Source organism: Mesoplodon bidens (genome assembly GCF_964165515.1).
Source record: "Mesoplodon bidens genome assembly, contig: HAP1_SCAFFOLD_378, whole genome shotgun sequence".
In the NCBI taxonomy this organism is placed as follows: domain Eukaryota; kingdom Metazoa; phylum Chordata; class Mammalia; order Artiodactyla; family Ziphiidae; genus Mesoplodon; species Mesoplodon bidens.
The window spans coordinates 109,827-130,617 of record NW_027672497.1 but is presented as its reverse complement, the minus strand read 5'-3'; the positions used below and the strand labels follow the sequence as shown (position 1 = coordinate 130,617).

General features: G+C 45.4%; 1 protein-coding gene across 1 annotated transcript in view; it reads left to right on the top strand.

Moving 5' to 3' along the window:
- Positions 1 to 20,791, top strand: part of LOC308610112 (forkhead-associated domain-containing protein 1-like) — a gene marked incomplete at its 3' end in the record, with an annotated part of 102,325 nt that overhangs the window by 34,169 nt on the left and 47,365 nt on the right. Inside the window, 3 exon segments of the mRNA XM_081259364.1 lie at positions 2,858 to 3,128; positions 12,283 to 12,392; positions 15,485 to 15,721. Of these exon segments, the coding sequence (XP_081115490.1) occupies positions 2,858 to 3,128; positions 12,283 to 12,392; positions 15,485 to 15,721 (618 nt within the window).

Sequence of the window (20,791 nt, the reverse complement as noted above, 5' to 3'; positions counted from 1 at the left end):
TGCCCATGACGCTTAATGGATTAAAAAAATACACTCTAAACTGTATGGTGGAATATTATTTAGCCTTAAAAATGAAGGAAGGGCTTCCCTGGTGGCGCAGTGGTTGAGAGTCCGCCTGCCGATGCAGGGGACACGGGTTCATGCCCCAGTCCGGGAGGATCCCGCATGCCGCGGAGCGGCCGGGCCCGTGAGCCATGGCCGCTGAGCCTGCGCGTCCGGAGCCTGTGCTCCACAACGAGAGAGGCCACAGCAGTGAGAGGCCTGCCTACCACACACACACAAAAATAATAAAATAAAAGAAGGAAATTCTGACATGTTACAACATGGATGAACCTTGAGGGCACTATGCTAAGTGAAATACGCCAGTCACAAAAAGACAGGTACCATGTGATTTCACTTATTTGAGGTACTTGGTACTTAGAGTAGTCCAATTCATAGAGACAGAATGTTGGTCACCACGGGCTGGGTGGCGGAGGCAATGGGGAGTTGTTGTCTAATGGTTAATAGAGTTTACGTTTTGCAAGACGAAAAAGTTCTGGAGATCCATCTCACAGAAATGTGACTATACATAACACCACTGAACTGTATACTTTAAAATGGCTAAGATGATAAATTTTATGTTGCAGGTTATTTACCACAATTTGAAAAATAAATAAAACGCTTCTCTCTCTCCATGTCTGGGCTCCACTCCCTCATGCTGGCTGCATTCTGAAGTCCCACCAGGTCACTCCAGATCCTGGTGTCCAGCCAAGTCTTCTTGGGTCTCCTTGGCTCTGATTGCATCACTTGCCCCACCACTGAACCAATCAGTATGTCCAGGGAGTGTGATTGGTTGATTGCTTAGCCCCACCCACAGCAATGGGCCGACAGATTGGGAGGGAGATTCTTGGAATTTCCAGAAGAGCCAGGTGGGTTGCGGCCTGTCCACTACGGCAGTGAACCACTTGAGGCATGAGATATGAGCACTCCCTTTAGCACCCTGGCAGTTAGTGGGCAGTGAGGCACATCTACCTGAGCATCCCAGCACAAAAGGGAATTCCTCCACACTACCCGTGGTCTCTCGATTTGTTTTCTATCAGGCGGGGGTAAAACATATTCAAATTTCCCCCTTCCCACCTTCAGCCCTTTCATTCGATAAATCTTTATTAAATCGATGAGGAAAGGTTGTAGGAATGATTGAGGCAAGACAGCCCCAGAGGAGAGGACGGGAAGGGATAGGATGGATGGAGAATTGAGTGCAAGGCAGAAGCAGGACACCTCAGCTTCTGAAAGGAGAGAAAGGAAGAAAGCTTAGGTGGAGACTGAGGTGCCCACAGTGGAGAGAAATTCGAATCTTCACATAAGGTAACAGAGTTCTGGAACACTGCCAAGTCCGTTCCTGAAACAGGTTTCAACGGGGCCAGTGTCATCATAAATGCTGGGCCAGGTGTTGCCAGGCAATTGGAGTTTGATTTTCCCAAACAGTGTTCTCCCTGACTCCAAAAAAGTCTTCAGGGGAATTCACCAGATTCTTGACTTGGCTGGGAAAGACTGTAGCTAAAAGACTGGTTTGGGAACCTGAGTGAGTGGAGAACCTTCCTCTTGAATACAATCCAGCTGGAGCTATAGGAAGTTCTGTCTGCCAGTGCTCCTATTTCGGAAGCATTCTGTCCTGTTTCTCATTCTGTGTCTGCAGTCTGCAGAAAGAGAAACGTGACCGCCACAGGCGGCAAACCTTTGAACTTAGCTTCTTCCTTGAAAAGTGTGTTTTTTTCTGCCAAGCGACTGGGGGTGGGGTTGGGGCAGAGAAGGGAGAGAGAGACAGAGAAGGAAAGAGCTTTCCAGAACCCCAGTCCCACCACCCTCTCCACCACCACCTGAGCTTGGTGAAGTCCTTAACCTCTCCAAGCCTCATTTGTAAGCTAGGAATAAGGAGAGCTCCTCCCCTTCAGGGCTATCACGAGAAATCGGTGAGTAATTACAATAAATGGTAGCATTCACGATGTCACGGTTTAACCACTAGGCTCGGGGAGGGACGGCCACAACAGCATTAACCAAGAAAAAGCCAGGTGTCAGCACCTCTCAGCATTTGCTTCTCCCGGTGTAGATGGATTTTGATGTGCTCTCTAATGAAAGTAGATAGAGACATCTTCCGCCGGGTCAGATGAAAAAAGGTTCCCTCGATAGATATTTATGGAGCGTCTGCCAAGAATCAGATGTGGCAGATGTTGAGGGTCACAGGCTAATGAGCCAGCTGGGTTTCGAGCCAGTTGGGGTGCCTGCCACCCCAGAGCTCTCGGCTTCGGGGGAAGAGGTGGAATGGGAGTGCCAGGGAGACACACAGTGTGGATGTGTGTGTCCTGGAGAGCTGGGCTTGAATCTCGGAGATGTGTTCATTCATTCTTTCAACCAATATTTAAGGACCTACTGTGTATGTGCCAAGGGTTTATTCTAGGAGCTGAGGATACGGTGCTGAGCAAGGTAGACAAAAAGCTGTCAGCCTCTCAGAGCTCAGAGGTGGCGTTGTACCAGCTCAGACGCTCACTGCCAAATCTGTGGTCCTGGGAAAGTCACTAGGTCTTGCTCAGCCTCGGGCTCATCACAGAGCATCAGGGGTATTAAATGAGGTAATGCATGTGAATCTCTTGAGTGGGTGCCTGGCACGAAGGCTGCACCCAATAAATGGTGGTGCGATAGTGTGCAAGGTGACCCATGGTGGGGACCGCCATCCCAAATTTGGGGAGAGTGTGGGAGGGATTCTTGGGAGAAGTGACTTATACGCCGAAATCTAGGGCAGCAATTATGTCGCCGGGACAGAAAGGTGAAGACCACCCCAGCTGCTCGTAACCTCCCCTGACCCTCTTGTCTGCCCCTGCAGGTCTCCTTCCCATGGGTGAGGGGCCCAGCACCTTGGCCAAGGCCACAGCCACCTTGGGCCACCCAGGAACTGAACCAGTCACCCTCACCAACACAGACCCCCTTCTACCCGGGCATCTGGACAGCGCCAGTGCAGAGGAGCTGGTCGCAGGGGTCCCCCGAGCCCCCCATGGTCCCACCAGCCTCCCACAGGCGGCCCGTGAGTGCCAGCGAGAAGATGTTCTCCTTCAAGGTGGACAGAGCCGCCCACAGCGTTCCCATCATCAGGCAAGGTACTCATGGGCGCTTCCTTGGCGGCTTAGGGGAGGGGCTTTTGCTAGGAGGATGGGTCTCAGTTTCTGCTTTCCCCTTTTTTTTTAAATTTTTATTGAGGTGCAGTTGATTTACAGTGTTGTGTTAGTTTCAGGTATGCAGCACACTGAATCTGTTCAACATATACATGTATCCACTCTTTTTTAGATTCTTTTCCCATATAGACCATTACAGAGTATTGAGGAGAGTTCCCTGTGCTATCCAGTAGGTCCTTCTTAGTTATCTCTTTTATGTATAGTATTGTGTATGTCAATCCCTCTCTTCCAATTTATCCCTCCCCCCTCTTATTCCCGGTAACCATAAGTTTATTTTCTACATCTGTAACTCTATCTCTGTTTTGTAGATAAGTTCATTTGTACCTTTTTTTTAGATTCCACATATAAGCAATATGGTATGATATTTGTCTTTCTCTGGCTTTTGCTTATGTTCTCTGGTTCTGAAGTAGAACATAATCAAATGTGAAAAAATTGGGATAAGCAGAAAGTTAGAAAACAGTAAAAGATAAGCTGTCACCCTTATCACCAGAATTCTCCCTGTTGACTTTTTGGTACAAACTCCTCCAAGACTGTGCTCTGCCCATCTGCACACGTCAGTACCTCTGTGGTGAGTGTGTGTGTGTGTTTGTACATATATATGAATATATATGAATTTGTATCAGAATCTAAATTTATATACTTCAACTCAGATGTACAGACATATTGGTAACTGAAATCCCTCTTGCCTTAGGAGGTTTTTAAATATTTTATTACCATTTTACAGGTAAGAGGAGACTGAGGCTTATGGAGAAAATTATTTCTCCGGAGGTTATGTATTCAATCTAATCTAAAATAACACTTTTCGGTCAAATTTAAGGCTGGTTATCTCAGTGACTGTCACTCACAGCCTGGTCACTTTGGGGACACACAGCCATCCGGGTTTCCTTCTCCCCCCTCCCCCCCAGAAGGCCTCATGGCACTTGGGGAGGAGACTTCCTGTCTGTCACCATCCTCTTGGCCTTGCCAGGCTTACTGGCAGAGTAGCTGGGTCGACTTAGTCCCTGGCATGATTCCCAGGTTTCTTCTGTGGCCACTGGTGTGAAGGTTCCATTCTCTGTTTTCTGTGTCCCAGCCCCAGACCCCTCTGAGTCCCCAGGTCTCTCGATGCCTCCACACCCTTCCCTGGTCTCACTCAGGACCACTCACCTAGTCACTTCCCTCAGCCATTCAAATAATAGTTATTATTCTGAAATAAACAGACTAAGGAGCAAATGAAAGGTATCTCTGCAGTTTACATCATCATCATCATCGTCTAAGGAACGCTCATGTACCAACCGCCCAAGTTAAGAAATTACTCAGCCATTTACCCCCAGCATTTTTTTTAAATTTAATTTTATTTATTTCTTTATTTATGGCTGTGTTGGGTCTTCACTTCTGTGCGAGGGCTTTCTCCAGCTGCGGCGAGCAGGGGCCACTCTTCATCGCGGTGCGCGGGCCTCTAACCATCGCGGCCTCTCTTGTTGCGGAGCACAAGTTCCAGCCGCGCAGGCTCAGTAGTTGTGGCTCACGGGTCCAGCTGCTCCGTGGCATGTGGGATCTTCCCAGACCAGGGTTCGAACCTGTGTCCCCTGCATTGGCAGGCAGACTCTCAAACACTGCGCCACCAGGGAAGCCCCCCCCCAGCATTTTAATGTGAAAACTTTCAAGCATACAGCAAAGCAAAAAGAATTTTATAGAGACAGCTCTCCTCCTAATTCTACCGCTAACACTTTGCTGTACTCTTTATTACATTTCTGTCTACCCATCCTTCTTGTCCTGCATTAATCCATCTTATTTTTTGGATGCATTTCAAAATAAATAGCACACATCTGTAGTCCTCCCCCTAAATGTTTTAGCACATATACCATTAACTAGAACTCAACATTTTTTGTCTCCTTCATGTAAAATGAACACAGAATGTGTATTAGTTATCATGATTGCATAACGAATTCTCCCCAAACGTAGCAGCCTAAAGCAAAATCAAACATGTGTTATCATCTATACGGTTTCTGTGGGGTCAGGAATTTGGCAGCAGCTTAGCAGGACGGCTGTGGCTCAGGGTCCCTCGTAAGGCTGCAGTCATCTGAAGGCTTGACCTGGGCCAGAGGATCCACTTCGAACACGGCTGCTCACATGGGTGTCAGCAGGAGGCCCCGGTTCCTCACCACATGGGCCTCCCCAGAGAGTGGCTCAAGCGTTCTCATGACACGGCAGCTGCTCCTCCTGAGCAAGTGATCCTGGAGGACAAGATGGAAATGGCAACATCTCTTGTGACTAAGCCTCAGAAGTCATGCTCTGTCATTGTTGCAATATCCTGATGGTTACCCAGGGCGTCACCCTCCAGTGTGGGAGAAGACTACACACGGGCCTGAAGACCAGGAGGCGGGGATTATCAGCAGTCATCTTGGAGGCCGGCTACCACAGCCTGCCCTCGGGTCCTCAATGAATCACACTCCTCCTCCTCTCTCCCGAGGCCCCCCAAAATCTCACCCCAGTAACAGCATCGGCTCAAATTCCAGAATCTCGTCTAAATCAAGTCCAGGTACAGATGGGGCTCATGGGTGTAGTACGTTACGTTCAGCTCATCAAGTACTACTTCCAGAAATCTGAAGACCTCTGAACAAAGGGTCTGTCCCTCACACACCCAGCACATATTGGTGGGACAGACATAGCATCACTGCTACATACACTCCTCTTGTTCCAAAAGAAGAAAAACAGGAAACACACAGGAGTCCCTGGCCCAAAGCAGTTCTGAAGTCCAGCTGGTAAAATATCGGCAGTTCCTTGACTGGGCTTCAGTCCAACTCTTGCCCAGAAATGACTTTCCAGGGCTCTTGGCTCTGCCCCTGGTCCGTGAGTTCTGCCTTCTGAGTCGTCCTCCCTTTCCTATGAAAGGTGTCCCCTGGATGTGGCTGCATAGTTTTATAGCCTGCTTCCTGCCTGTAGAAGCTTGGGGGTCCAGACGCTTCTTTGACTTTTGTGGGTCTCTGTCAGTCTGAGTTGGCAGTGCTTCTTATTGGGGTTCATCCTATCAGGCAAAAACCATGCCCACAGACTTTTTTGTCACAAGCCCTTCCACCATGGGCTTCTGCAAAGACTGACAAAGGACAGAAGCTTCTTAGAAGCCCAGTTCTTTGACCGAAGGGTTCTCTTGGACACTGCCCTGGATCTGTATTCTTAACAAAGGATTTTACAACCACACCCTCAGCTTCTTCTCTGGACTGTGTTTTCTTGAGAGTGCCCTTGATTTGATTTTTGCCCAGAACCTGTTTCTTATATTTCATTTGCCACCTGGAGAGGCAGGGAATTTTCAAGCCCAGAGCATTGCCCTGATTTAACAGCCCTTCCTTTAACTGTCTCTCCCCCTCACATTTCACTATAAGTAGCAAGAAGTAACCAGGCAGCACCTTCCAAGACTCTGTCTGGGACTCTCTTTAGCTTGACCACTCAGCCTCATCACAAACATTTTCTACCTTCCTCATGACCACAGGCAACGTGTTAGGAAACCTTCTGCCACCACCTGACAAGGATCTCTTAACCCCAGTAACATTTTCCTCACTTTTCTGAAACCCTTCCCTCACTGCCTCCTCAAAGGCCATCGGGCTTCTACTAAGACTATTCAGGCTTTCTCAAAGACTCTTGGCCAAAGTCCTCCAGCTTCTGGCCACTGTTCCATCACAAACCACTCCACATTTTAGGGTTTTTGTTAAATTTTCCACCACTCCTGGTGCCCAAACCTGTATTTGCTACTTATTGTTGCATAACAAATTACTGCAGGATGTAATGGCCTAAAACAAAAGTAAACATTTATTATCTCCTAGTTTCTCTGAGTCAGGAAGTTGGGAATGGCTTCGCTGGGGGATTCTTGCTCAGGCTTGTCCATGAGGTGGCAGTAATGGTGGTGGCTGGGCTGTGGTCCTCTGGGGGCTTGTCTGGGGCTGGAGGACCCACCTCTAGGATGGTTCACTCACATGGCTTTTGGTAAGAGGCCTCAGTTCTTCACTAAGTGCACCTCTCCATACGTTGCTTGAGCATCCTCAAGCTGCCAGCTCCTCCAGACAAGTGGTCCTAGAGAGTGAGGCAGAAGCTGCAATGTCTTTTAGGATCTAACCTCAGGAATCAAACTGTGTCATTTCTGCAATATCCTTGGTTACATAGAGAAGCTTTGTTACGGACTGAATTGCATTCCCCCAAAATGCATATGCTGAGGCCTCAATCCCAATATTGCAGAATGTGACCATATTTGGAGATAGTGTATTGAAATAGATGAGTAAGTTAAAGTGAGATGATTGGGTGGGCCCTAATCCAAGGGCTGGTGTCCTTGTAAGAAGAGAGAGAGAGACGCCAGGGATGCACGTGCACAGAGAAAAGGGCATGTGAGGACACAGCAGGAAGGTGGCCGTCTGCAAGCCAAGGAGAGAGGCCTAACCCTGCCCACACCTTGATCTTGGACTTCCAGCCTCCAGAACTGTGAGAAAATGAATTTCTTTTGTTAAGACCTCCTGTGGTGTTTTGTTATGGCAGCCCCAGCTAACTAATATAAAGTCCATCCAGTATTGGAGAGGATGATGCAAGGGTCTGAATACCAGGAGACAAGAATCAGTGGGGCCATCTTGGAGACTGGCTACCACACCCTGAAAGGTGTTAGACCTTGAATGTGCTCACTGAGTTGTGCCAGTCGTGCACAACTATGTAACCCAAATTCCTATCAAGATATAGAACATTACCATCACCCCAGAAAGTTCCCTCATGTCCCTCCCCAGTCAATTCCCAGCCCCAGGCCCCAGAGGCACCCACTCTTCTGAATTCTTTTCCCGCCATGGATTAGATATTCCTGTTCTAGAATCTCAAGTACACAGAACCATGTAGTACATGTTCCTTTGTGGAAGGCTTTTTTCACTCAGCATAGTATTTCTGAGATTCATTCATTTTGTTGTATGCATCATGTTCTGTCTTATGAACATATATACAGGGTTTTTGGGGTTTTTTTTTAATGTGTCCTTTGGACACATGGCACATGGGCTGTTTCTTTTCTTTTTTTCACTCTGCCATTTAAATTTTTCCACTGTAATCACCGGTTTCTCCAGTGCCATGCTGAACTTGGGGCTTCTCTGAAGGACTTGGATTCCCCCTGGAGAAATGAAGGATGAGTCGTATGGCTTAGAGTCCCTCACATCTACCTGGGCTCTATCTCCTCAGCCTCTCAGCCAGGTCTCATGTTTCCAAACGTTTGCCCTCGTTCCCCTGACACTCTTGCCATCCTCAGAAAAGGACTTTCATCTTCCCGTGTCATGGGGAGTTCCTTTCTGTCTGGGCCTCTCTACTCTACGCTTTAGAGAAAACTCTGTGCTCCAGTCCTCCATGCTGTCTCTTGACAGAAAACACCTCTTTTTAAGGGTTCCGAGAAAGCTCTTTCCTCTCTTAGCAAAGCTGGGCTCTTCCAATTAAATTGGCTTACTGTTAGACTGTCACCTTGCTTTAGACTTGAAAAATTCTATTTGAAAACCCAAAGCCAAGGATTTATTTACTGCAGATCAGGTCAGGGTTTCTCAATCTTGGCACAGTGACAGGTGGGTCGCATAACTCCTTGTTGAAGGATCTGTCCTGTCCACTGTCGAATGTTTAGCAGCATCCCTGACTCCTACCCACCAGAGATACCAGTAGCAACACCACCACCACCAACCGCCCTAACTGTGGTACTCAAAAATGTCTCCAGACATTGTCAAAAATCAAAACATCATTTTGCCTGGGGGAAAAATCACCCTGTTCTAGTTAATACTCATCCTTCCTTTACCACAAGGCAATAAAACGTCAGCTCCAAGGCCAAATCTTAATGGCAAGAGCTCATGGGAGGTGGGGAAGAATACTGAGAAAAGAAAATATGTGGAGTGACTTATTAAAATAGCATCTTGATTCATATATATATATATATATTTTTCCCAATAATGGGATCATATGAACCTAACATAGGTTAGGTTTTTTTTTCTTTTTTTGGCCGTGCCGTTCAGCTTGCAGGATCTTTGTTCCCCAGCCAGGGATGGAACCTGTGCCCCCTGCAGTGGAAGCACAGAATCCTAATCACTGGACTGCCAAGGAATTCCCTACCTGATTTTTAAAATTCAATAATATGTCATAAACATCTTCCCACTTCAATACATTGACTACATAGTGGTTAAAAGCATAGGCTCTGAATCCAACAAACTTAGGTTCACCCCTTGACTCTACCACTTACCAGCTGTGTGTCCTTGAGCAGGTGACTTGACGTCTCTGTGCCTCATATCTCTCACGTATAAAATGGAGATGGGAATAATAATGCCTATCTCACTGGGTTGTTATGAAGACGAAATCGTATCCTGCCTGTAAGTGCTGAGCACAGCGCCTGGTGCATAGCGAACATTCAGTAAATATTAAAATATTTAATATTTTAATATTTAAATTTTAAATTTTACAATCTTAATAATTTATATATTTTAAAATTTTAATATTTAAATTTTAAATATTAAAATTTAAAAATTAAGTTATTACCTAACCATGATTGTTATTTAACTTTTATTTACAACTTACAATGTCTTAAAGACACAGTTAAGGTGCACACATACTGCCCCTCCTGCAGACTGGTGATTATTGGAGCGCACCAGGACAGCTGGGGGTTGTTAAAATATTAAAGTAACTCCCCTGGCTTTTGGCCAACAGCTCATGCCCGAAAATTCTTAAAGTGCCTGCGTCCCCATATCCGCCGTCCCACCGCCCCAGCCCTCCCGACTCTCCCTGGGGCTTCTCCCCACTGGGACCTCCGAAGGATCCAGCATCTAGAGTTAAGCCGGTTTGGTCATACATGGCCCTTAGGTTCTTTTTGATAAATAACAGTAGCCGGTAAAGAAGTTTGCGGCAGGTGAGGGGTAACTGCTCCCGCACCTCCCTGCCTGGGTGTAAGGAAAGCAAGTCTCAGAGCAAATTCTAGCCCCACAAAGACTTTGAGTAAACACACCTTCCCCAGTAAAGGGACCCCATCGATCAGCCTGTTCTGTAAGTTTGATGAAGTCCCCCCTCCGGCCATCATCTTGCAGGGAAGCGTCCCTCAAGACAGCCACGACAGGGTCGCAGAGGCAGCCGGAGTCACCCCTAGAGATGGCATCAGACGCCAGAACTCTAAGCTGAGACTGGACAGGGGCCCAGTTAGGGTCAGACCCCGAGGCCCTCCCTGGGGACACAGGCCAGTCAGTACCTTCCTCCAGTGAGAGCCGATTTCTTGAGGAATATGAAAACAGATGAAATCTTCCTCCTGAAAACTCAGTTTCCAAATTGAGATGCGCAATCAGTGTCAAATAAACCCCAGATTTCAAAGGCTTCATGCCTCGAAGAAAAAGAATATAAAATATCTCCATATTTTTTGTCGATTACATGTTGAAATGATGCTTTTTAATGTATTGGGTTAAATAAAATTGATCATTAAAAAATTCCTCTCTTCTTTTTACCTTTTTCACGTGACTACTAGAAAATTGAAAATTGCATTCTGTAGCTCCCATTATTTCTCTATCAGGCACTGCTGCTGTAGTCAGTTAGGACTTTGCTGCTCAGGATCCAAGAGAGTCAGATGGGGGCAGTGAGCTTCAAATAAAAGTTTTCTAATCATGGACCTAGTTGGGGAGGTGGAGGGAGAGAAAATGGGCAGCTGCTGAAGTTCCAGGCCCTTCTGTTCCTCGCGCCCCAGGGAACACTGTGGCCAGGGCTGCTCATTCAACACGCAAGGCTGTGCATTCTCTGGGCACCACAGGCCATCAGCTATGTCCACTAGAGGTTCTGGGGTCCACAAAGAGGTTTGAGACCTGGCTGGGGGGCAGGAATCTTTGACTCTAAAATGCATAAATAAGAAATACAGAAGCAAAATGAATAAATGATGAATGTCCACAAACATGACAGTGAGTGCTTCATTCATCATTAATGTTAATACTCATTAAAGTTTCATCACCACTGAAAACAATTTGTTCAGTTTCTCACTTCACAAAAAGATAAGAATGTGCAGTGACTGTCCAGAAACCATACTCACTTGGAAATTTAAAATACGCTGCTTGGGCCCAAGTGATCTCACACGTAGAATTATAGAAATCTTTACAAACGTTTCTACACCAATAAAAAGAAATGTATTCAGTGTTGATGTGAGTGAATTGCGAGATGTCTGATGTGATACAGAATGGGGTCCCCAAACACAATGCCATAATCCCTGAAAGTCATATAAAAAGGCCTTGTAATACTGGGGTAAATAAGAAAAAATATAGGAAAGCTTAAATGGCCATCAAGTGGATCCTAGTTAAACACGTTTGGCACACTTGTACAATGGACCCCAATGCTACCCTGGAAAAGAACCAAGTACAGCCTCAAATACTGACATGGGAAGATGTTTTTGATATTGTTAGCTGAAAAGTAAGCTGGATAAGAATCTCTATCATGTAAATGCATTTTTGTTTCTTGAAAAGATATGGCTGCAATAAAACAAACATAGCTAATGTTTAGGGCTAAATGCTCTACTTGAGGGGTCAGCAAACTTCTCCTGTAAAGAGCCAGAGAGTAAATACTGTAGTACTTGTGGGTCACATGGTCTCTGCTGCAACTACTCAGCTCTGCCTTTGTAGCTGGGAAGCAGCCATAAATAATATGTAAATGAATCACTGTAGCTGTGTTGCAATAAAACTTTATTTACAAACATAGGCAGAAGGCCAGATTTGGCCGCAGGGCCATAGTTTGCCAAGCCCTGCTCTATATCATTATTCTATTTAATCTCCAGATAGCCCTTTATAACAGAGACTATCAGGGATCCTGAATTATGTATGTGGAAACGAAGGCTTAGAGAGAGCAAATGACTTGCCCAAGGTCCTCAGCTCTTATGCAGCATAGAAAAAAGTCTGGAAAGAGACACACCACAGTGCATCAGTGCAGTTAATGCTGGGGAAGAGAAATGAGGCAGCTCTTACCCTTTCCAGTCCTCCTGTAATGCTTTCAGTGCATAAGTCTCATGAATGTGAAGGTTAATCTGAAAATATTTTTTAAGACTTTGGGGAAACTCACTGTCTCCTCTGCCTTCTCTGTTGACCTTGTGTGTTAGTGTGGACCAACGCTGCGGAACTGTCGGAACAATCAGTGGCCGAGGAAAGTCCTGGGACAGGGCCCTACAGAGAAATTTTTGTGGACCAGGACCTGTCCCAGCACGATAAGGTGAGGGGTCTTGGGGAAGCACAGAGCTACAGCAGCAAGAGGGACCATGGAGAGATTGCCACTGCCTCTTGTTCTCTGTGTCTCAAGGACTGTCCCTTTTTCCTACTTCCAAGAAACCACCTCTTCCTCCCAAGACATTCAGCCAGGTTTGGCCACTGCTCACTTTATCCCAAATAACATCTACAACTACAAGGTACTGAGCACCTACTCTGTGCTGGGCCATGTCCTGTACACTTGACATTTATTAGCTCGTTAATCTTCACCATCTTCAAAAAAGATTGCATCACCCTCACTTTGCAGATGAGGAAACTGAATCTCAGAGAGGTTCAGTAATGTGTTCAAGGCTGCCCAGTGCAAGGAGCAGTGTTAGGATTCAAAGCGAGGTCTGGTTAGCTTCTCAGCGGGTACTTCTAACTCCCACACAGTAATCACTTGGTCAACCTTCAGTGATGGAACAGTGATGCAAAAACACGTTCCTTGCAGGAGGACGTGAGCCCTGAAGTCAGGGAGGCGTGGGCCGAGAGACTCATTAAAGAACCAGAGAGGTTTAAAGCAGGGATGCGAGCAGAACAGGTGGATTCAAGCCATCCTGGGAAGGGCCCAGGTCAATTTCTCCCCACTTAGACACAACTCGAAAGTTACTCTAAAAGAAGGAGTCTATAATATCTCGCTTTCCTTAAGGGCCAGGGCCTGCTCCTGCAGCAATTCTCAGAGTTTGTGAGGAGCAGACCTACCTGGGGTTCTTGTCAGACACGGAAATCCAAACCTTCAGGAGGCAGGGGGTTCCAACCCAGGCATCCTGGGACCAGACTCTGAAAAATGTTGCAGAAAGGCGAGAAGCCACACTCAGATTCTGTATTTATCGCTGTGTAACAAGCCATCCCAAAACTTAGCGGCTTCAAACAGCAATTCATTATTCCCCAGAATCTATGGGTTGACCTGGAAGGTTCCTTTGCTCGTGTCCCCTGGCCTCACTCATGCGGCCTCAGTAAGCTGCTGGCTTGGCCAGGCTGGTGGTCGGTCTCCATTGGCCTCCTTCCCACATCTAGGGCCTCAGCCAGGACGCCTGGACTGGTGCGCCCCTTTGTGCATGTGCCTTTTCATCACAGCACGGTGGTCTCGGGGTTCCCAGGGGGCCAGAGCAGAAGCTGCACAGCCTGTAAGAACTTGCCTGGAGATCATGCAGCATCACTTCCACTCCATTCCGTTGGTTAAAGCTAGTCACGGGGCCAGCCCAGACTAGAGGGTGGGGAAATAGACTGGATGGCAAAACTGCAAAGTATTTGTAGCCATTTTTCAACCTGCCTCAATTTTAACTTGGAAATATAGTGCAACCACTATAATTTTTTCTATTTATAGAAAATTTTTATAAGCCATTTATCATTTTTTCTATTTATAATAGAAATAATTCTTTCTCTTGATAAGTCGTTTATACCCTGACTTGCCAGGACTCCTTCAAGTGACAATAAACAAATTAGCTTGAGGGGGAGCATTGATTAGCTCATCTTATTGGAAAATTTAAAGGGCCACTAGCTTCAGGTATGGCTAGATCCAGGAGCTTGAATAATGTCATCAGAACACCTCCCCACTACCAACTTCTCCCCTCTGTTTCCCTCAGTGTCTGGCTTTCTTCATAAGGCTGGCTTTGTGTGTTAGAAAAGACAAACTCAGGCAAACATGCCTACATGATCCAAAAGAAGGCAAGATCCTCTCCCTCTGTAATCGATGTGTGAAATGTCTGATTGACCAGCTTGGGCCACATGCACATGGGGAGGTGGGACAGGAAGGAGCAGGGCACATGACTGACAGTCCTACCCAGACCAAATGGAAGGAGGAACACTCCCTCCAAGAAGGGCAAGGGGACCCTCAGCAGGAAAGCAGAACCCACAGCTGTCCACTGCCCTCTGCAAACTTCTTATATTCCAGCACTGGCACGGGGCCTGGCACTTAGTTGCTGCCCGATGAATGTTTGTTGCATGAAAAATGAATAAGCACCTGGCTGATCATAACAGGGTGAAACAGGGGAAACTGCCCAGGAGTAGGGAATATGTCTGATGCTCTCTCTTGAAGTTTTGCCACCAACTTTCACAAGGACCCAAAGGAAGGCCCCTGGCAGCAGCTGGCTGTGTCAGACAGGCTTTCTCATGAGCGAGACCCTGTCCTTCCCCAGGTCACGGAGCTAGCAGGTCGTGAGGCTGACTGCACGGCTCTCCTGGGAATGAGCTGGCCCAGAAATTGCCCGTTTACCTCCTCCTGCGACTGCTTTGGAAAAGGCCTCTGGGGAATTTCTTCTTCTTCTTCTTCTTCTTCTTCTTCAGTTTTTCTGACATTTTATTGATAACGTCTGGTGAGAAGTTTGGGGGAATTTTTTTTTCCTTTTTTGGAAAACCTAACCAATTCTTTGGCTGCAGAGCTTTATCACTGGAGAGATGGAGGACAGGGTTAATTATACCTGTGGGTACAGTCTACCAGCAATTTTGTTTTTCCAGCCAAAAGTTTACATGAGCCCATGCAAATAAATCAGTATTCCTGTCTCATTTACTTTCCAGATTGAGTTACCTGGAAAAATTTCATACATGAATAGCCAAAAGAGGCTGGAAATATTAGAAGAGAGGAAAGGGAAAACAAATAGTTCAGAATGTTTTAAGTTAAAACAAATAACCCTCATTATAGGCAGAATGTGGTCAAACAGAATGTTGTTTTCCTAACTACCTTTTTAGGTCCCCAGTGTGCTAGGCTGAATATTATAAATGAAAACACTCTAAGTAAACTTTCTAGCAACAAAAGTTCCCAAGTGGGATGGTTGTTCTTAATATGAAAGTCTAATTCTCGGGGAAAGGAAAGTTTCCGTACCTGTGAGGTATAGACATCCATTACAGGGGTCTATATACAATTACCTCATTTTAAGCCAATTCTTGTCTCTATGAGATTTTCCAAGTGACAGAGATAGCCTTGAAAGTCTGCTTTTTCCCTCCCTGCCTGCCCTCACCTTCCCAAAGAATGATACCATATTTTTCCTGTCTTTCTTTAAATGGGCTCAGCCTTACACCCAGACCCACACCTAGTAAATTTCCCATCTGGCCTCCACCCAGGATGAAATAATTCTGCTGCTGGGAAAAGAAGTCAGCCGTCTCTCCGATTTTGAACTTGAATCTAAATACAAAGACACCGTGATAGCAAGCCTGCAGAACCAAGTGGCCAACCTGAGGCAGAAGCTGTTGGAAACAGCCGCCTCCAGGCAGAAGGAGAGGGTGAGCCCACCCAAGTTTCAGGTTCTGCATGAAGAGGACGATGCCCAACAGAGAGAGATCCAGAGCTTGAAAAACCAGGTAGGCTCAGAGACAAGTGGGTCGGGGCCTTGCGGTCACAACACAGGGTGACAGCTCTCAGGTAGAGCCTGGGGGGAGCCAACCGGGTAGTTAGAAATGGGCAGTGAGCACAGCATGGTGAGGAGTACAGGGAGTGCAGGGTTGGCAAGTTTCTAGCCTTGTAAGAACAATATTAGATTTGATTAAGTGCCTACCATGTTCAGGCCCCGGTGCAGGTGCTTTTGGTGCATTAGCTTATTTATTTATTTATTTATTTATTTATTTTATTTATTTTATTTATTTATTTATGGCTGCATTGGGTCTTCGTTGCTGTGCACGGGCTTTCTCTAGTTGCAGTGAGCAGGGTCTACTCTTCACTGTGGTGCATGGGCTTCTCATTGCATTGGCTTCTCTTGCTGCAGACCATGGGCTCTAGGCACGTGGGCTTCAGTAGTTGCAGCATGAGGGCTTCAGTAGCTGTGGCTCGCGGACTCTAGAGTGCAGGCTCAGTAGTTGTGGCCCACGGGCATAGTTTCTCCACAGCATGTGGGATCTTCCTGGACCAGGGCTCGAACTCCTGTCCCCCGCATTGGCAGGGGGATTCTTAACCACTGCACCATGAGGGAAGTCCCCTCATTAGCTAGTTAAACCTCAGTCTTCTGACACTTGCCATTCTACAGATGAGGAGACTGAGGCACGCTCAGAGATGCCCAGGAGCTTGTTACAGCTTGCACAGCAAGTGAGAGGCAGTGATGTGACTTGGGCTCAGCTCTGCCACCTTGTACACCTCATGCTTTCACACCCGCTTTGCATTTCCACCCAACTCCTGTCGCTTCAGTGACCACTTCTCACACCCACCCGGACCCAGCCAGAAAGAGCTGGAGGTGGGGAGGAGGAACCCCACAGTGTTCCAAACACTGAGGCCTTTATCACACCCTGAAGGCAGCTGCTGGTTCATTTATAGGGAATGTCACCAAAAAATCTCCACCCAGAATGTCTGGATTTACCAGTCAACTTCCTTCCTCCTGAAACTAAATCCAAAAGAAAAAAATTTTTTTTTAAGTTTTAAAGAACTACTTTAAAATTGGCCACTGATCTTGTACATAAATTATATTGCAACAAAGTTGATAAAAAAGCAATTGGTCATTGATGAATTTTGGCCTCAGTGCATAATTCTGCTTAAAACCGTAGTCAGGTTTGGTTCAACATGACGGAGTAGAAGGACATGCTCTCACTCCCTCTTTCGAGAACACTGGAATCACAACTAACTGCTGAACAATCTTCGACAGGAAGACACTGGAACTCACCAAAAAAGATACCCCACATGCAAAGACAAAGGAGAAGGCGCACTGAGACAGTAGGAGGGGCACAATCCCAATAAAATCAAATCCCATCACTGCTGAGTGGGTGACTCACAAACTGGAGAACGCTTATACCACAGAAGTCCACCCACTGGAGTGAAGGTTCTGAGCCCCTCGTCGGGCTTCCCAACCTGGGGGTCCAGCAATGGGAGGAGGAATTCCTAGAGACTCAGACTTTGAAGGCTAGTGGGATTTGATTGCAGGACTTTGGCAGGACTGGGGGAAAGAGAGATTCCACTCTTGGAGGGCACACACAAAGTAGTGTGTGCATTGGGACCCAGGGGAAGGAGCAGTGACCCCCATAGGAGACTGAACCAGATCTACCTGCTAGTGTTGGTGGGTGTCCTGCAGAGGCAGGGGACAGCTGTGGCTCACCAAGGGACAAGGACACTGGCAGCAGAAGTTCTGGGAAGTATTCCTTGGCATGAGCCCTCCCAGAGTCTGCCATTAGCTCCACCAAAGAGCCTGGGTAGGCTCCAGTGTTGGGTCACTTCAGGCCAAACAACTAACAGGGAGGGAACCCAGACCCACCCATCAGCAGACAAGCAGATTAAAGTTTTACTGAGCTCTGCCTACCAATGCCACAGCCAGCTCTACCCACCACCAGTCCCTCCCATCAGGAAACTTCCACAAGCCTCTTAGATAGCCTCATCCACCAGAGGGCAGAGAGCAGCAGTAAGAAGAACTACAAGCGTGCAGCCTGTGGAACAAAAACCGTATTCACAGAAAGACAGACAAGATGAAAAGGCAGAGGGCTATGTAGCAGATGAAGGAACAAGATAAAACCCCAGAAAAACAACTAAATGTAATGGAGATAGGCAACCTTCCAGAAAAAGAATTCAGAATAATGATAGTGAAGATGATCCTGGACCTCAGAAAAAGAATGGAGGCAAAGATCGAGAAGATGCAAGAAACGTTTAACAGAGATCTAGAAGAATTCAAGAACAAACAAACAGAGATGGACAATACAATAACAACAACAACAAAAAAACAACACACTAGAAGGAATCAATAGAATAACTGAGGCAAAAGAACGGATAAGTGACCTGGAAGACAGAATGGTGGAATTCACTGCTGCGGAACAGAATAAAGAAAAAAGAATGAAAAGAAATGAAGACAGCTTAAGAGAACTCTGGGACAACATTAAACACAACAACGTTCACATTATACGGGTCCCAGAAGGAGAAGAGAGAGAGAAAGGACCCGAGAAGATATTGAAGAGATTATAGTCAAAAACTTCCCTAATATCAGGAAGGAAATAGCCACCCAAGTCCAGGAAGCAGATAGAGTCCCATACAGGAGAAACCCAAGGAGAAACACACCGAGACACATAGTAATCAACTTGGCAAGAATTAAAGAAAAATTATTGACAGCAGCAAGGGAAAAATGACAAATAACATACAAGGGAACTCCCAGAATGTTAACAGCTGATTTCTCAGCAGAAACTCTACAAGCCAGAAGGGAGTGGCATGATATACTTAAAGTGATGAAAGGGAAGAACCTACAACCAAGATTACTCTACCCAGCAAGGTTCTCATTGAGATTCAATGGAGAAATCAAAAGCTTGACAGACAAGCAAAAGCAAAGAGAATTCAGCACCACCAAAGCAGCTCTACAACAAATGTTAAAGGAACTTCTCTAAGTGGGAAACACAAGAGAAGAAAAGGACCTACAAAAACAAACCCAAAACAATTAAGAAAATGGTCATAGGAACACACATATCGATAATTACCTTAAACGCGAATGGATTAAGTGCTCCAACCAAAAGACACAGGGTTGCTGAATGGATACAAAAACAAGACCCATCTATATGCTGTCTACAGGAGACCCACTTCAGACCTAGGGACACATACAGACTGAAAGTGAGGGGATGGAAAAAGATATTCCATGCAAATGGAAATCAAAGGAAAGCTGGAGTAGCAATACTCATATCAGGTAAAATACACTTTAAAATAAAGAATGTTACAAGAGACAAGGAAGGACACTACGTAATGATCAAGGGATCAATCCAAGAAGAAGATATAACAATTATAAATATATATGCACCCAGCATAGGAGCACCTCAATACATAAGGCAATCGCTAACAGCTCTAAAAGAGGAAATCAACAGTAACACAATAATAGTGGGGGACTTGAACACCTCACTTACACCAATGGAGAGATCATCCAAAGAGAAAATTAATAAGGAAACACAAGCTTTAAATGACACAATAGACCAGATAGATTTAATTGATATTTGTAGGACATTCCATCCAAAAACAGCAGATTGCACTTTCTTCTCAAGTGCGCACGGAACATTTTCCAGGATAGATCACATCTTGGGTCACAAATCAAGCCTCAGGAAATTTAAGAAAATTAAAATCATATCAAGCATCTTTTCTGACCACAATGCTATGAGATTAGAAATGAATTACAGGGAAAAACCTGTAAAAAACACAAACACATGGAGGCTAAACAGTACGTTACTAAATAACCAAGAGATCACTGAAGAAATCAAAGAGGAAATCAAAAAATACCTAGAGACAAATGACAATGAAAACACGACGATCCAAAACCTATGGGATGCAGCAAAAGCATCCCATAGTTCTAAGAGGGAAGTTTATAGCTATACAAGCCCACCTCAAGAAACAAGAAAAATCTCAAATAAACAATCTAACGTTACACCTAAAGGAACTAGAGAAAGAAGAACAAAGAAACCCCAAAGTTAGCAGAAGGAAAGAAATCATAAAGACCAGAGTAGAAATAAATGAAATAGAAACAAAGAAAACAATAGCAAAGATCAATAAAACTAAAAGCTGGTTCTTTGAGAAGTTAAACAAAATTGAGAAACCATTAGCCAGACTCATCAAGAAAAAGAGGGAGAGGACTCAAATCAATAAAATTAGAAAGGAAAAAGAAGTTACAACAGACACCGCAGAAATACAAAGCATCCTAAGAGACAACTACAAACAACACTATGCCAATAAAATGGACAACCTGGAAGACATGAACAAATTCTTAGAAAGTTATAACCTTTCAAGACTGAAGCAGAAAGAAATAGAAAATATGAACAGACCAATCACAACTAATGAAGTTGAAACTATGATTAAAAATCTTCCAACAAACAGAAGTCCAGGACCAGAAGGCTTCACAGGTGAATTCTATCAAACATTTAGAGACGAGCTAACACCCATCCTTCTCAAACTCTTCCAAAAAATTGCAGAGGAAGGAACACTCCCAAACTCATTCTCTGAAGCCACCATCACCCTGATACCAAAACCAGACAAAGACACTACAAAAACAGAAAATTACAGACCAATATCACTGATGAATATAGATGCAAAAATCCTCGACAAAATACTAGCAAACAGAATCCAGCAACACATGAAAAGGATCATACACCATGATCAAGTGGGATTTACCCCAGAGAGGCAAGGATTCTTCAATATAAGCAAATCAATCAATGTGATACATCATATTAACAAATTGAAAAAGAAAAACCATATGATCATCTCAATGGATGCAGAAAAAGCTTTTGACAAAATTCAACTCTGATTTATGATAAAAACTCTCCAGAAAGTGGGCATAGAGGGAACCTACTTCACCATAGTAAAGGCCATATATGACAAAGCCACAGCAAACATCATTCTCAATGGTGAAAAACTGAAAACATTTCCTCTAAGATCAGGAACAAGACAAGGATGTCCACTCTCACTACTATTCTTCAACATAGTTTTGGAAGTCCTAGCCA